This window comes from Anguilla anguilla, chromosome 2 (assembly GCF_013347855.1).
Source record: "Anguilla anguilla isolate fAngAng1 chromosome 2, fAngAng1.pri, whole genome shotgun sequence".
Classification (NCBI taxonomy): domain Eukaryota; kingdom Metazoa; phylum Chordata; class Actinopteri; order Anguilliformes; family Anguillidae; genus Anguilla; species Anguilla anguilla.
Window position 1 is genome coordinate 3,815,281 of NC_049202.1, and position 13,820 is coordinate 3,829,100.

At 46.5% G+C, this 13,820-nt stretch overlaps 1 protein-coding gene across 2 annotated transcripts; it reads right to left on the reverse strand.

Moving 5' to 3' along the window:
- Positions 1 to 224: 224 nt before the first annotated feature.
- On the reverse strand, positions 225 to 12,951 carry dtd1 (D-aminoacyl-tRNA deacylase 1). 2 transcript variants are annotated; one of them, XR_004763327.1, is made up of 8 exons: positions 12,646 to 12,951; positions 10,779 to 12,390; positions 9,690 to 9,780; positions 7,943 to 8,178; positions 7,094 to 7,191; positions 2,183 to 2,350; positions 1,338 to 1,384; positions 225 to 1,020 (listed from the first exon to the last, which is right to left on the reverse strand). XR_004763327.1 is itself a non-coding variant. In XM_035400007.1 (6 exons), exons 1-5 carry the CDS (start codon positions 10,819 to 10,821, stop codon positions 2,195 to 2,197), a joined length of 624 nt encoding a protein of 207 aa, XP_035255898.1. In that variant the 5' UTR covers positions 10,822 to 11,147; the 3' UTR covers positions 225 to 1,020; positions 2,183 to 2,194. The 2 variants fall into 2 exon arrangements, 1 of the variants encoding a protein (XP_035255898.1); XM_035400007.1 differs by lacking the exons at positions 1,338 to 1,384; positions 12,646 to 12,951 and having other exon boundaries at positions 10,779 to 11,147.
- Between the last annotated feature and the right edge of the window lie 869 nt (positions 12,952 to 13,820).

Sequence of the window (13,820 nt, forward strand, 5' to 3'; positions counted from 1 at the left end):
CACACACACACACACTCGCGCACACACACACACACAGACACACTCTCACACACACACACACACTCGCACGCACGCGCACATACACACACACACACTCACACACACACACACACACAGATGGGCATGCACCAGAACAGAGGACACATTCCCCGTCAGCTTGCTAATGCACATGCATGCAGGGTCACGTTTAAATGAAACATCACTCATACCTTTGACAGGTAGTGTGGAAATGTAATTTATAGCTGCTTTAATGGCTTCCAGTATACATCCATGATGTGCAAGTCCTGCCTCCGTAGCCAGTGTAAGACTGAACAAAACACCGCGTAGAGGTCACAAACACACACACACACAAACACACACACACATATATGCATAAACACGCACTCACAAGCACAGAGAGTAGACATGATGCACCACATATCATATTTACAAAGATCATGCAAACAAAACAAGATAAACAGTACAGTCTGAAAGCTGGGCTCCTAAAAAAAAGACAGCAGATATGTGTGTATTTTTTTTCCTTTCCAAAAAAAGACACAAAATGCATACAAATCCAACTTTACGTTCAAACCCACAGACCGACAGATCAAAGATGTGAAGACGCATTACGCTCAAGACAGGGGACGGGAGGGGGCGGGGGAACCAACGCGTAAAGCGATGACCAATGAGAATAAATCTCGCCGGGACTCAGATGTTGACGTCTGTTTCCGGCACTTTCTCTGTCATCGTTCAGAGTGTTTTGGTTGAAATACGGTGCCTTTCGCCCCGTCCTTCCAAAGCGGGCGGAGAGGCGGTGGTGGCAGGAGTGGCGTCGGTTTCCGTGGTGTCGATGGCGGACAGAGAAAGCGGTGGCGTCCCCGCTGCCCAATCCCCCCCCCCCCCCCCAGAGGGAGGCACGTCTGGAAACGGCGAGGTTCGTGGCGGGTGGTGGGGGAGGGGGGGGATGTCGCCGAAGATGTTAAACTCTCCCGGGGATTCTGGGTAGTTCGTTAAGTCTCAGCAACAGCGCTTTCTGCCAAACTAGAAAAACCAAACAGAGACAGATCGCCGTCATTACCGCCGTTCCCTTCACAGCCCGGACTTCTGACGCTGACAGTGGGGAGGTTGGGGGGGAGGGGAGGGGAGGAGCGAGGGCGGGGAAAACACACGATGATTACGCCTTAAGAACAGACTTCGGCACTCTGATGCTGTGTTTTTCCTCTCGTTTAATAATGCAAAGCGGGAGAGACCGCGGTGTGTTTTTTTGGGGAAGTTCACAGAGCACCGTGCACACACACACACACACAGACACACACACTCACACAATCTCAGTCTGTGACAGAGTGGCCTTATGTAACTCTCTGAATCCTGATGCGCTGGAGCTCATTCACGGACTCTGGCAACCCTGTCGAGGGGAGTTGTGCTTAAGAGCAGCCAGAGACAGGGTTATGAAGGAGATGGGCTGTGTCATCCGCCATTTTTTACTGGTCAGCTAAGGGCTGTGTAGCAGCGAGAGCCAGCAGACCCTATGGACCACCAGGACCAGGATTAGCGGTACCGCTTCCTTCTACAGTCCCTTAAGTACTAGGTATTTACCAGGCAAATACGTGCTAAAAAAAGAGCACATAATTGGCTAATTAACATAGGACAAAAATAGCTAAATACGAAGAAACTAAAACTGAAATACTGAGAAACACCTCCTCTATTATTGATCAATTCAAGCGAATAACTGGCAGTTAAGGTCGAGGTTGCTAACAGCCTGAGATTAATTGCATACTTCCCAGGAATTTCGTTAATACCTTCTTGGAAACGCCTCTATTAGAATGTAAGCATTGTGCTATTCTTAGCACTTATTTCCCTGGTAAATATCCAGCACTCAGGCGCATGAATACAGCTGTACGAAATGAGTATGGTACCTTATCGAACCTGTGTTTTGTAGTTCTTCCAATGACCATGATGTGCACTTCTGTACGTCGCTTTGGATAAAAGCGTCTGCTAAATAAATGTAATGTAATGTAATGTATGTAAAAGGAAGTGTTACTGCGTTGGCCACCCCAGTTTCACTCCTAACCTAAATCAACGCATCATACGTCTCTGTACCGCCAACAGGAAGCCGGAGGACCCGAGCTGGCCTCACTGGTGCGGGGGAGAGGTCACCCGCCATCCCGTTAACAGCGGGAAGCACCGGGACGGGCCAGCTCACCGTTTTCGGGGATTAGGGCTCCCTCTCGGACGAGACGTCCCCCTCCGCCCCGCTGCTGGCGCTGGGGTCCACCTTGGGGCGCGAGGCGGCCTTCTCCCGCGCCGAATCCGAGGGGGGCTTGGGCCGCGTCTTCTCCTTCCTCTGCTGCTGCTTCTCCTGCTTGGAGAGCTACGGGGGGGGGGGGGGGGTGAACGACAGGACGCCAATAAGCCCTTTAAGGTGTGAGGTCACAAATACGCGATTAGAATGTTGCGAACGGAACATTCTAATGCCGTTTCTGATTCCGAGCCCTGTTCGGTTTCCTAATCCCTCTGCATCATGGGGGCAGTCAGAAAGCGAGCAACAGCGCCCCCTCTCCAGGGTGAAATGGCCCAGCTCACAGGCGACCCCATACAGACACCCCCAAAAAAATTAAAATTCCAGTCATTCGAGCAGCGGATGTCTCTAGCGAGTGCACGTACAGTCCCTGGCCTGTGCAAATAACATGGCGGGGGGGTAGTGACACCGCTGGATATCATCGTCTCGGTATTGACTCTCCGATGGGGAATTCACTGATGAAGCCACTGAGATTAGCCCAAACGGCGGACGGCGGGGCCAGTCGAGATGCATTCTGACAGCAGGAGCTGTGCTAGCCGTCTCCAGCGCGGGGCCTACAGCTCATCCAGAGAGCCTGTGACCAGGCTGATAAGAGCTCTCCGTTCAGGCAGTATTTGACCAGAGGGCTTCTGTGTACAGACACGCGCAGATAGGCTAACAGACAGCTGATTATCATATGGATTATTATCCCACCCTAGCCAAGGAAATCACAGCACATGGCCTGAGGTGTGTGCCTGTGTAGCGTATGTGTGTGTGTGTGTGTGTGTGGCATGCATGTTAAATAACTGCTGAGATTATTACCAATTAGAAGAAAAAGATTCACCCCCCCCCCCCCCCCCCCCTTAATCTGACTCCCTGTGACCAAACTGGAACATTGCAGGGCATCACAGTGAATTAATGAGCTTGGAGAAAATGATAGAATGAGGCCTACATGATTCTGGTTTGCCTTTCTTGTTTGCCTATGTCTATATTAATGCAATAAAAACTGCAAGGAGAAACAGATTTTTTTTTTGTAGATAAATGAGACTCAGCCAGATTTCAAACCTTCCCTAAGCACAGTGACCTCAGTCATCAATCATTGTGACATGGCAGAAATCAGGTCCACTCATGAAAGGATCATTTATTTCTGAATACTTCCCCAGATTCGGCAGAAGCTCTTATCCAGGGCAAATTATAACGAGCAGTACAAAATGAACATCAAACACCAAAGGGCAACATGACATCTCTAGTACAAGTCATAAGCATAATTTATAGTTGCGGGCTTTCTAAACAATCTAAATCAGTAAGCAGCAGAGTTCAAGGTCAAAGTCCAACTAGAAGATTGTTGATTTAAACTGGATGAACCCGGGTACCGACTGAAGAGGCGATTCGTCACAAACCGCCACAAGGTGGCCAGAGACTCTTTCCTCCAAACTCGAGAATATACCCCATTTGATCCTCGTTTCTCTTAAGCGCCATCGTTGCTTCCGGACGTGCCAGCCAGGTACATGACTGCCGTGAGAGAAATTAGCCGAACAGATGTGCTGCGTTTATAGGGGAAACCCAGCGAGAGCATTACAGGTTTTATTAATCTGGTTTTGAAATCAACGAACGTTCCAGTTGCCGGCTCAATGGCCACGATGGAACACTTCGGAGCGGAACACTCAACGCGGCGCTCTGATAGGCTGCGCTAAAACTTTTATGACGGCCAAGGAAATATTTATAACATAAATGTGACATTAAGACCGTAACATCCTGTTGGAATGTTTTAAAAAGCCTTTGCATTATTCATACCTCTAAAGTCTTAAATGTAATGAGGAGAATGGATCTAGATATCAGGCCTGGCATACATTAACATTCAGTATGTGCACGTAACCGTGGAAAACAGAGAGGAGGCTGGGCACGAGGACATCTGAAACTAGCGAGGAAAAAGCAGTAGCTATTAGCGCTTCTGTGTCAACCAGCACTAACACATTAAATAAATATCATTTTAGAACATCGCCAGGGAAGCATGGGCCCATTGAACTATTAGATAGCTAACTAAAACTGGCGTATATCATAAATATATATTTTAATAATATTGCATTCAGCTTGTAGTTATTTTAAATATCTCCACGATCGTTACATGCAAAATCAAATGCATGAAAACCCTATAATTGCGCATCGCAGCGCACCATTGATTTTGAGCCGAACCTGGGCCATGGACTTGGCTGCATTTGGCTGCATCAGCATTTCAGGCCGGCGAAGCGATGATTTATTTCTGATTTTTTTTTTTTCAAAGGCTCCCGGTGTGCTAGCCTCGTACGGTAGTTAAAAATACCAAGCGCTTCATCAATAATAAAAAAGGAGGCGGTATTCATGGGAGACTACTTTTAAAAAAAATTATTTATTTATTTTCATGAAACCCCATTACAGGTACTGACAGTATGCGGCAAATTCAGGTTCCGCGCGCAGCTTGGCCTACTTTAGGCATCGAGTGAGTCAACCTGGTTCAGGAAAAGTCGGCGCGAGCTCGTTTTTAAACAGACAACAGGGCCAGGTGCAATCACGACTGTGGTTCCTCCGCTCTAACCCCCCACCACCCCCCTCAGGCATTGCACAAGAAAAACCTTGCTTTAACTGGCGAGACTTCCCACTATACAATCCAGGTTGCAAAACATTCACTGAAATTTCCAGCTTGGTCGTATTCCAAGGTAAAAAAAAAAAAAGTAACTTAATAAAATTTTCAAATAAAAAGAAAAGGCTGACGATCGATTTCTGGATAAGCTTGCTGACCTCTGTTAAAGTTTAATCCCACCTAGAGGCCGAGTCAGGGAACAGCGCCTTGGAACAGTCTCCAAAACTAGACAGGATTAAAATTCCAAAGACTGTCTGCTTGCATACGACTCGCAAACCGATTGGCAGGCATTTAAACTGAACAGAGGTCAGGCCCTGCCTCGTCAAAGCATCTGGCATGGCAGCCATGAAGGAAATCAATCAATTCAATTAAAAAAAGGCCCAACGTTCTCAATAAATAAAATAAGAGAAGACAGACTTTGTGCTGTGCCGGTAGACAGGGACGGCGTGCATGATGCCTGGGCCCCAGACAAAATTATCTCAATGGGCCCCGCCCCCAATCAATGGCCAACATTTAGGAGTGAGGATCACTCTCTCTCCTGGGCCCCCCCTGGGCTGGGCCCGGGACAGCTTCCCCGGTTGTCCCCCCCCAGACGCTGGGCCTGCCGGTAGACTCCGTCTCTGAACAGCGTGTGTAAAAAGTCATTTATTAATTAATTAATAACCTTATTAATTCCCATCCACAACGTTGAGAGCTCGCCACCCCATTACACAACACTGAACGCACTGAGTTAATCTGCGTGTATCCATTCAGTTTACAAAAACGCACTCCTCTCTCCAGGAGTCCATGCGCATGTGTGCCCAGCTATATGTCAGCCACCATAATACATTCTGAGTTCTTGTCAAAATAACGACTTTTCGAGACCATGGCAACAGGGCCCTTATAAAGGCCGATGAAATCGCAGGCGAAATAAGTCTCAAGATCCGAGGGTGCGCTACGATGACTCATAAGAAAAATCACTGCGGTATGATTGCAGATATATATGTTTAAAAGAAGAAGAAGAAAAAAAAGAAAAGAAAAATTATTTATGTTCCCGATACAATGGGCACCCGCCCGCCCACTGCGGCGCTGTCTCCATGGAAACGGATTGGGGAGGGGGAGGCAGGGGCCGGCGAGAGTGCCAGGGTCCCCTGCAGGGCGGCAGGGGCGCTCACGCTGTGGGCAGCGAACCCTGATTTTCGTTGCGCCAATCAAGAGTCTCCTACTCGCGCCCGTCAGTCACGGGGTCACGAGCAGCGGCGGACATTTTCTTCTCTTCTTCCGCTCCGGCGGTTTCTGCGAGGCGGATAACTAACTCCGCCTCTCACCGACCCCGGAAAACGGTCTGCTACACACCTCGTCCAGACCAGCCAGAGCGCTGGTTTCTAAAAACAGCGCCCCAAATCTAGGCGACGCACGAACTGAGGGGAAAACAGCGCCCCCAAAATTTTTCCCCAAAATGGGAATTTTTCAGAAAATGAACTGCACTTCGCTTCATTCGCCAAATTGACTGAACTGAAATGGAAGAGACATTGACCCCTTCCCTCGACAGACTCAATGGGCGAACAGATTTTCTGCGACCCGCCTCTTATTAACATTCAGAGCCACATTAGCCTGAATGCGGAAGAACAAAAGTGTTCAGTACTACCGGTGTGGATGTCAATAATATAATGAAAATAATATAATAAATATATTTGTCATGTCACCCATCATCAATCCACACAGTGCCAAGCGCTGAGCTACAGCCTCCAAACGATTTCCCCTCCATGACAGAAGGCCTACGTGGGTTTACTGGTCTACATTCACCAGTCTGCTATAGCTAACAATAGTTAGAAAGTTTCCTTATAAAGTAAAAAAAAGCATGATACTGGAGAGTCTTTAATAACTTTGCTGGTCATTTTGGGAATGAAATAGAATCTCAAGAAAGCAGGAAATGACAACAGCACCACCTACTGCACAACAGAAGCCTTGCAGGCAGGAGTCGATTTGCTTTGCAGGTAAAATGTTTATCAAATTGTAATTTGCAGGACAACTTCAATGGGGGAAACCAGATGTGTGGGGGGAAAAAATTCAACCGTCAACATGAAAACATGTTTCACGATCGTCAGTTTTTCAAAGACGTGAACGTTGTTTCTGTTTCGCCGTATGCTGTACGTGTTCAAAGGGGAGACCAACTGAGAATCTAACCAAGTACAGATCCACACACCTTATTTCAGACTTCGGACAGCTCGACAGCTTACCATTTTGGGGTCCGTCGGCCCTGTGGGAGACTCCAGCTCGACGGTGACGGGTCCATCGTTCTGTATGTGGACCTGCATATAAGCCCCAAACTGCCCATCTGTCAGAGAGGGGACCAACTGTTAGAGAAGAACTGGACAGTTGCTCAGTGCTAGCCGACCTCCGCTGGGTTATGGTTTGACAGGCTATGCAGCGGGGACAGGGCAGGGAGATAAAAATGCAACTTTTAAAACATTTTCCTGTTTTCTTTCAGGCGGTGTCCCATTTCCCCGGTGCTCACCACGTCAGGAGTGAAAGTGCAAGATCAGCACATTTCCCTGCCGGGCAGAAATAGCTGTGGAGGATAATTAGGCTGGCCTCCGATCCGTCACCATGCCACTGCACGCGCTAAGTAGCCTCCCCCTGGTGGGCCGACCCACTTATCCGCACCCTGGTCCCGCAGTATTCCCTGCTCCTGAGTATTCCCTGCTCTGATCAGTATTTCAAAAGTATTCCCTACTCCTACAGTATTTGCAATCCTACAGTATTCCTGCTCCTGCAGTAGGGTGGCAGCAGGCAAGGGCAGGTGGAAGCGGGACAGGGTAAGTGGCAGCGGGCGAGGGCAGGTGGGAGCGGGCGAGGGGAGGTGGCAGTGGGCGAGGACAGGTGAGAGCGGGCGAGGGGAGGTGGCAAAGGGTGAGGGCAGGTGGCAGCGGGTGAGGGCGGGTGGCAGCAGGCGAGGGCAGCGAGGGCGGGTGGCAGCGGGTGAGGGCAGATGGCAGTAGTGGAGGGCAGGTGGCAGCGAGTGAGGGCGGGTGGCAGCGGGTGAGGGTGGGTGGCAGCGGGCGAGGGCGGGTGGCAGCAGGTCTCACCCTTGATGAGCTCGGGCTGGTAGGCGGTCCTCATGTGCTCCAGCATGCTGTAGTAGAAGGGCTGCGCCAGCTCGGCGGGCATGGCGGCGTGGAAGTCGGGCTTGTTGCCCTTGAGGATGCACTGCAGGGTGAACTGGCTGACGCACAGCACCTCCAGCCCCCGGTCCATCACGCTGCGGCTCCAGGCGCGCCCGTTCTCGTCCTCGAACAGCCGCAGGTTCAGGATCTTCCGCACCCTGCACACGCAGACGCACACCCGCTAGAGGCTAACGCACGCAGACACACACCCGCTAGAGGCTAACGCACGCAAACACACACCCGCTAGAGGCTAACGTGCGCTAGAGGCTAACGCACGCAGACGCACACCCGCTAGAGGCTAACGCACACAGACACACACCCGCTAGAGGCTAACGCACGCAGACGCACACCCGCTAGAGGCTAACGCACACAGACGCACACCCGCTAGAGGCTAACGCACGCATACACACGCGCTAGAGGCTAACGCACGCAGACACACACCCGCTAGTGGCTAACGCACGCAGACACACACCCGCTAGAGGCTAACGCACACAAACACACACCCGCTAGAGGCTAACGCACGCAGACACACACCCGCTAGAGGCTAACGCACGCAGACGCACACCCGCTAGAGGCTAACGCACGCAGACGCACACCCGCTAGAGGCTAACGCACGCATACACACGCGCTAGAGGCTAACGCACGCAGACACACACCCGCTAGTGGCTAACGCACGCAGACACACACCCGCTAGAGGCTAACGCACGCAGAAACAAACCCGCTAGAGGCTAACGCACGCAGACACACCCGCTAGAGGCTAACGCACGCAGACGCACACCCGCTAGTGGCTAACGCACGCATACACACGCGCTAGAGGCTAACGCACGCAGACACACGCGCTAGAGGCTAACGCACGCAGACACACCCGCTAGAGGCTAACGCACGCAGATGCACACCCGCTACCTGGAACTAAATACTGGGAAGGACTTTTACTTTCTGAACCTGGATTTTCCACCTCTGGCCATAATATGCGTTCCATCAAATTAAATATTGCACTGGTTGCCCAATGGTAGTTACAGTTTACATGCAGTTCCTTGAAACACATCAGTGACATTTGAATGGAATTCTTGAGCATATATCAGGCTGTTTGAAGAAGAGGCGGGTCACTGAAAGCGTATTTGTTCAGTAAATGGATTGTGGGCTCACAAAGTTTTGGAACCTCTGTGACATTGACCTCCCGAAAGGCATAACCACACTGGCAATCCACCAAAATGGGTAATTCGAATTTACTTGAGCAGCAATACCAGTGAGAATCACATTTTACTTAATAAAATCACTCTCAACAAAAAGCACTACAGGGCTCAGCCTTGACCGCATTACAGAGAGACAAAGCCAAAGTACAACAGTAACAGAAAAACAGAAAATGGAACTAAAACAAGGAGAAATGACTCATACAAAATGACAGCATTTAAAGCAATATTATATATGCATTATGTTGTCTGGTAAACAAAGTTATGCCCTGGTGTGATTTCTCATTATTATAAAGTAAGATAGTTGTGTAAGTCGCTCTGGATAAGAGCGTCTGCTAAATGCCTGTAATGTAATGTAATGTAATGTCCTTTATACACACACACACACACTCATACGCGCGCACACACGTGTACACACACTGTCCTCTCATTACCTGCGTGTGATCCCTGAAGCAATAAAACAGTCAGAAAGTACTCACATGTAGTCAACATCCTTCTGTGTATCCTCCAAAGAAATGCCCAGCAGAACACACAGGCCTCTTTCAATGGAACTGACCTGCTCCCCTCCCACTGAAATACAAACATCCAACAACTACAGTACAGACTACTGGCTTGGCTTGCAGTGAATTAATACATGATGAATTACGGTGACGAGGCAGGTCCGTGTTCTTACATTACATTCATGTATCAGACGCTCTTATCCAGAGACGCATACATCATAGAATATAAGCACATAAACATGATTTAGCCTTAACTAATAAAAAGATATGGTCAGATTAAACAAGAACCATATGGCTCGGTAGCAAGGTTACTATTTTTACTGATAGACAGAGTTACTGAATTTCTGACTGGTATTGGTTTCTACAAATCACCCCTAAATGAATGCAACTGTTTCTGTTATTTTGTGTTTATGCAACCAAAATTGTCGCATTGCTGGATTTACATCCTCGTCAGAATAGCAAACAATACGTCACAGCGTAGTTTCCATAAACATAGCATGGTCATCCAAAGACGCAACAGGCAGAGCACACCCACCCCCCGGTGGAACCAGGAAGTGACGCGCCCGGCTTTTTAGAGGCTAAACTTCTTGCTATCGTATTGTATGTTCGCCTAATGCTGAGCAATATTAAACTAACTATTTATTCACCATGTTGCAGCTGCAAAGACTAAGAATAGCTTGCACTTCTGCAATGAATGTTTGCAAAAATCGCACCGGAATTTTAAGGTTAATGTACTTAATGCATTGCTAATTTATCTAACGTTATTTTTATTGAGAGCAATTTAGCTGCTGTTTAACTCGCCTTAGACTACCTACCGCATTACAGCGCTATTGGAAATTAGTTAAATGCCACTGGTCAGATTGGTTGGTTAGCAGTATAAGGTTATTTCACGTAACATTGGTATTAGATATAATCATGCAATAACCAAGCTAGCTAGCTGCTAGCAAAACCATTTGACTGCAAGGCCCGTCGTTCATGACGACCGGTCAAATAATTTGACCAAGCAAGCTTGAAACCTAGCGAAGTATACATCAGTAACGTTTGCAAAAGCACTATTTGTTTACCAACCTGTCACGCTTGCTTTCGCTACTCTCTGAATGATTGCTTTCATGGTGTTATTTCACGGTTCCTCACTTCCACTGCAGTAACAGCACGTTCAGATTTTCCAGACGTTATCTGGCTACCGGTGTTGTTTTACCACCGCCCCCTTGCTTATCAAAATGGTATTGCATCAGAACCAGATATGCAACATTCACATTCATAATCTTACTATCTAGTCCAGGCAATCGTTTAAATACCAGTAAACCGGTTAATGTGCACCGGAGCATCAAGGTTATTTAAGGTTGGGGTGTAATCCCAGTACATTTTTTGTGTAACTTACATTTTCACTGGGCAATCCTTGGATGACTAATACAGGTACAGCATTTCTCTCTCTCTCTCTCTCTCTCTCACACACACACACAAATCCACTTTATATACAGTTTAGTTTATAGTTAGGGGAATATGTGTTCCCATACTTTTCAGCCACTGCATTTTGGGCAGTGCAATTTTTAAGAAGAACCAAAAAAAAAAACTTCTAAAAAGTGTATAAAACAAGAAAAAGTGAGATAATTCTCAGAAGATTGCTGTGGAAAGTGCAAGCCTGAAGTAACATTACCACTTTACTATCAGAAACCACAGAGGCGATCTCCACCAATCACAGAGTATGTTGGTAATGCTACAACAAAGCCTACAGCAATTGGTGGATAATTTCTGGCTATGGGCCCTTCACTGATAAAGGGCTCCTCAAAGTATCCACAAATCCCAGTTGTTCCTTTTCTTCCTACCAAGGTACTCCATGACTGGTGTAGCTCTTTAGCAAGATGTAAAGACACCAGTGTCCTTTCTTGTGCTGCCTGTATCTTTTGCTCCAAGACCGGAAGTGAACATTGTCCAGACTGGTCTTGAAATAACCATTCTCATGAACTTTAGTTTGAACATTACAAGCATTTGAAACAACACCAATTTCAGTAGTTAGCATTCTGCATCATCACATAATTTGTGTACAAGACACAAACATCCTGGTTGACGTATTCCACATTATGAACTTTCACTTCAGCACTTAGGCAACTTAGCATACTGTACAACATAGTACAGTCACCATAGAAAGTGTTCAACGTCAGGATTCAAACAAGCAACCATCAGTTATAAACTGATGGTCAGATGCTAAGCATTGATTGATTCCTTCTTCAAATTCTGGATTATGAGGGAAGCTCTTGTTCTTCTGCACCTAATATGAGGGAAGGCCATATTGTATTTGCAAAAAAAAAAAAAAAAAGATATATTAAAAATATTCTTCACGAACAAATGACCTCTTTTTAATAAAAATTACATCGTGTATATTTTTTTGAAAACAGCTGTTTGAAACACAATATACTTTTTGTCGTTAGAATTTCAATTAATTATGGGCAAAGCAAAAAAAAAATACAAATGCATTCTTTTGGCATTGAACATCACTTTTCAGACTTGTCGCTTTCCACTGTACTTTCAGGACCCCCATTTAGAGTTTTCAAATAATTGAAAAGTCTTGTAGAATAAGGAACGAAATTCTCCTTGTAAACGACTGTGGTTTGGGATTGGAAGCCTTTCGGTTTCCCCTCCTGCTCTTCTGTCGAAAATTTGTCCACGAGCAGTTCTTCGTCTGCAAAAACAAATTCACTTTAATTAATCAAACTGAGTTACGGATTACACAGCACACTCCAAGCTTTCAAAATGAAGGACATATTTATCAGACACACGAACACATTACATTCAGAACTGTTACACTTGTGACGTATGCCCACGGCAGGTTTAAAAGCGACCATTAATATTAAAATAAAAACCTTTCCAAGGTCAGTGATCGGACGTGGACTTGCTAGCTAATTACCACTGTCATGGTTAAAAAACTAAACCGTACCTTCCGTATTTTGCGGCTTATCCTCTTTCTCCTTGCGAAAAAACCTATAGTATCCGCACGAGCCAATCACTGTCCAAACACCTATAGCGTATGCCATCGAGGCGCGCACGTTCCATTTTTCTAGGTTTTTCAGAATCATTTTCGTTTCACACAAGTTCCACAAAGTATCGATACGGCCTAACGCAGGGATCTACGTATCTGTCATATTACCGAAACATATTCATGCAATCCTACCGAAAGAACAAGCAATCATCGGCATTCAAGGGCGCAGCCATCTTACGTTTACTAAAGACCATCTCATTGGCTACGTAATGCGACGTAAACCGAAATGCGTCATGGTTATTCTTATTCTTCACATTCCTATCTACCCCAGCCCACTACTGAAGGTTCACTTAGTAGTTTTTGTCTGCTTTTCTTAATTATTGTTGCATACTGTATTCCCTGTTTCACAGAATTTACACGACATAACATTACACAAGCTAACACACACTAATACCAAACACGCACACAAAGTTGTATTCTTCTTATGTTTATCCGTTTGTTGTACTCATACTTTGGCATGTATGCAGTAATTGTAAATGTAATGCAGGTCATGCCAATAAACCTAATTTAAATTTGAATTATTTTTCGTCCTTTTTGTTGTCTGCCAGCGAAATCCTACCTACACGCATTTGTTACCACCTACAATGTCGGGAGGATGAGCAGGGCGTTATGCAATCCATCTACTCGAAGTGTTCAGTGTTTTTTTCCGATACAATTAGAACACAACAGACTTAATGGGCTTCTAGAAGGTACCAGTTTCTGGTGCAATGCAGAAAGTGCTAAAAAATAAAATAAAGTAGCCTAAAACCCCAAATTCAGTGACTGTCCTTCCCTCTTGGTATTCTGTAAAAAAACAACGCAGGGGCCAGAACTGGTAAGCAAGCACCTACTCAGGGAAGATCGCACTGTTTCAGTAGTCAGGTAACAGGAAAGGTGACACCATCTGCAAGTGAAAATGCAGTACAAAATAATATAGCAATATATAATCTCTGGACGGTGTGTTTTGAGAAGGTCTTCATTAACTAAAAATATTGTAGGAAAGCCACCTTAAATTCTATCCTTTACATGAACACGTGAAGCCATCATAATTAATTAATTCAGGCTACATATGAATTGGAAGCAAGATATTAAAG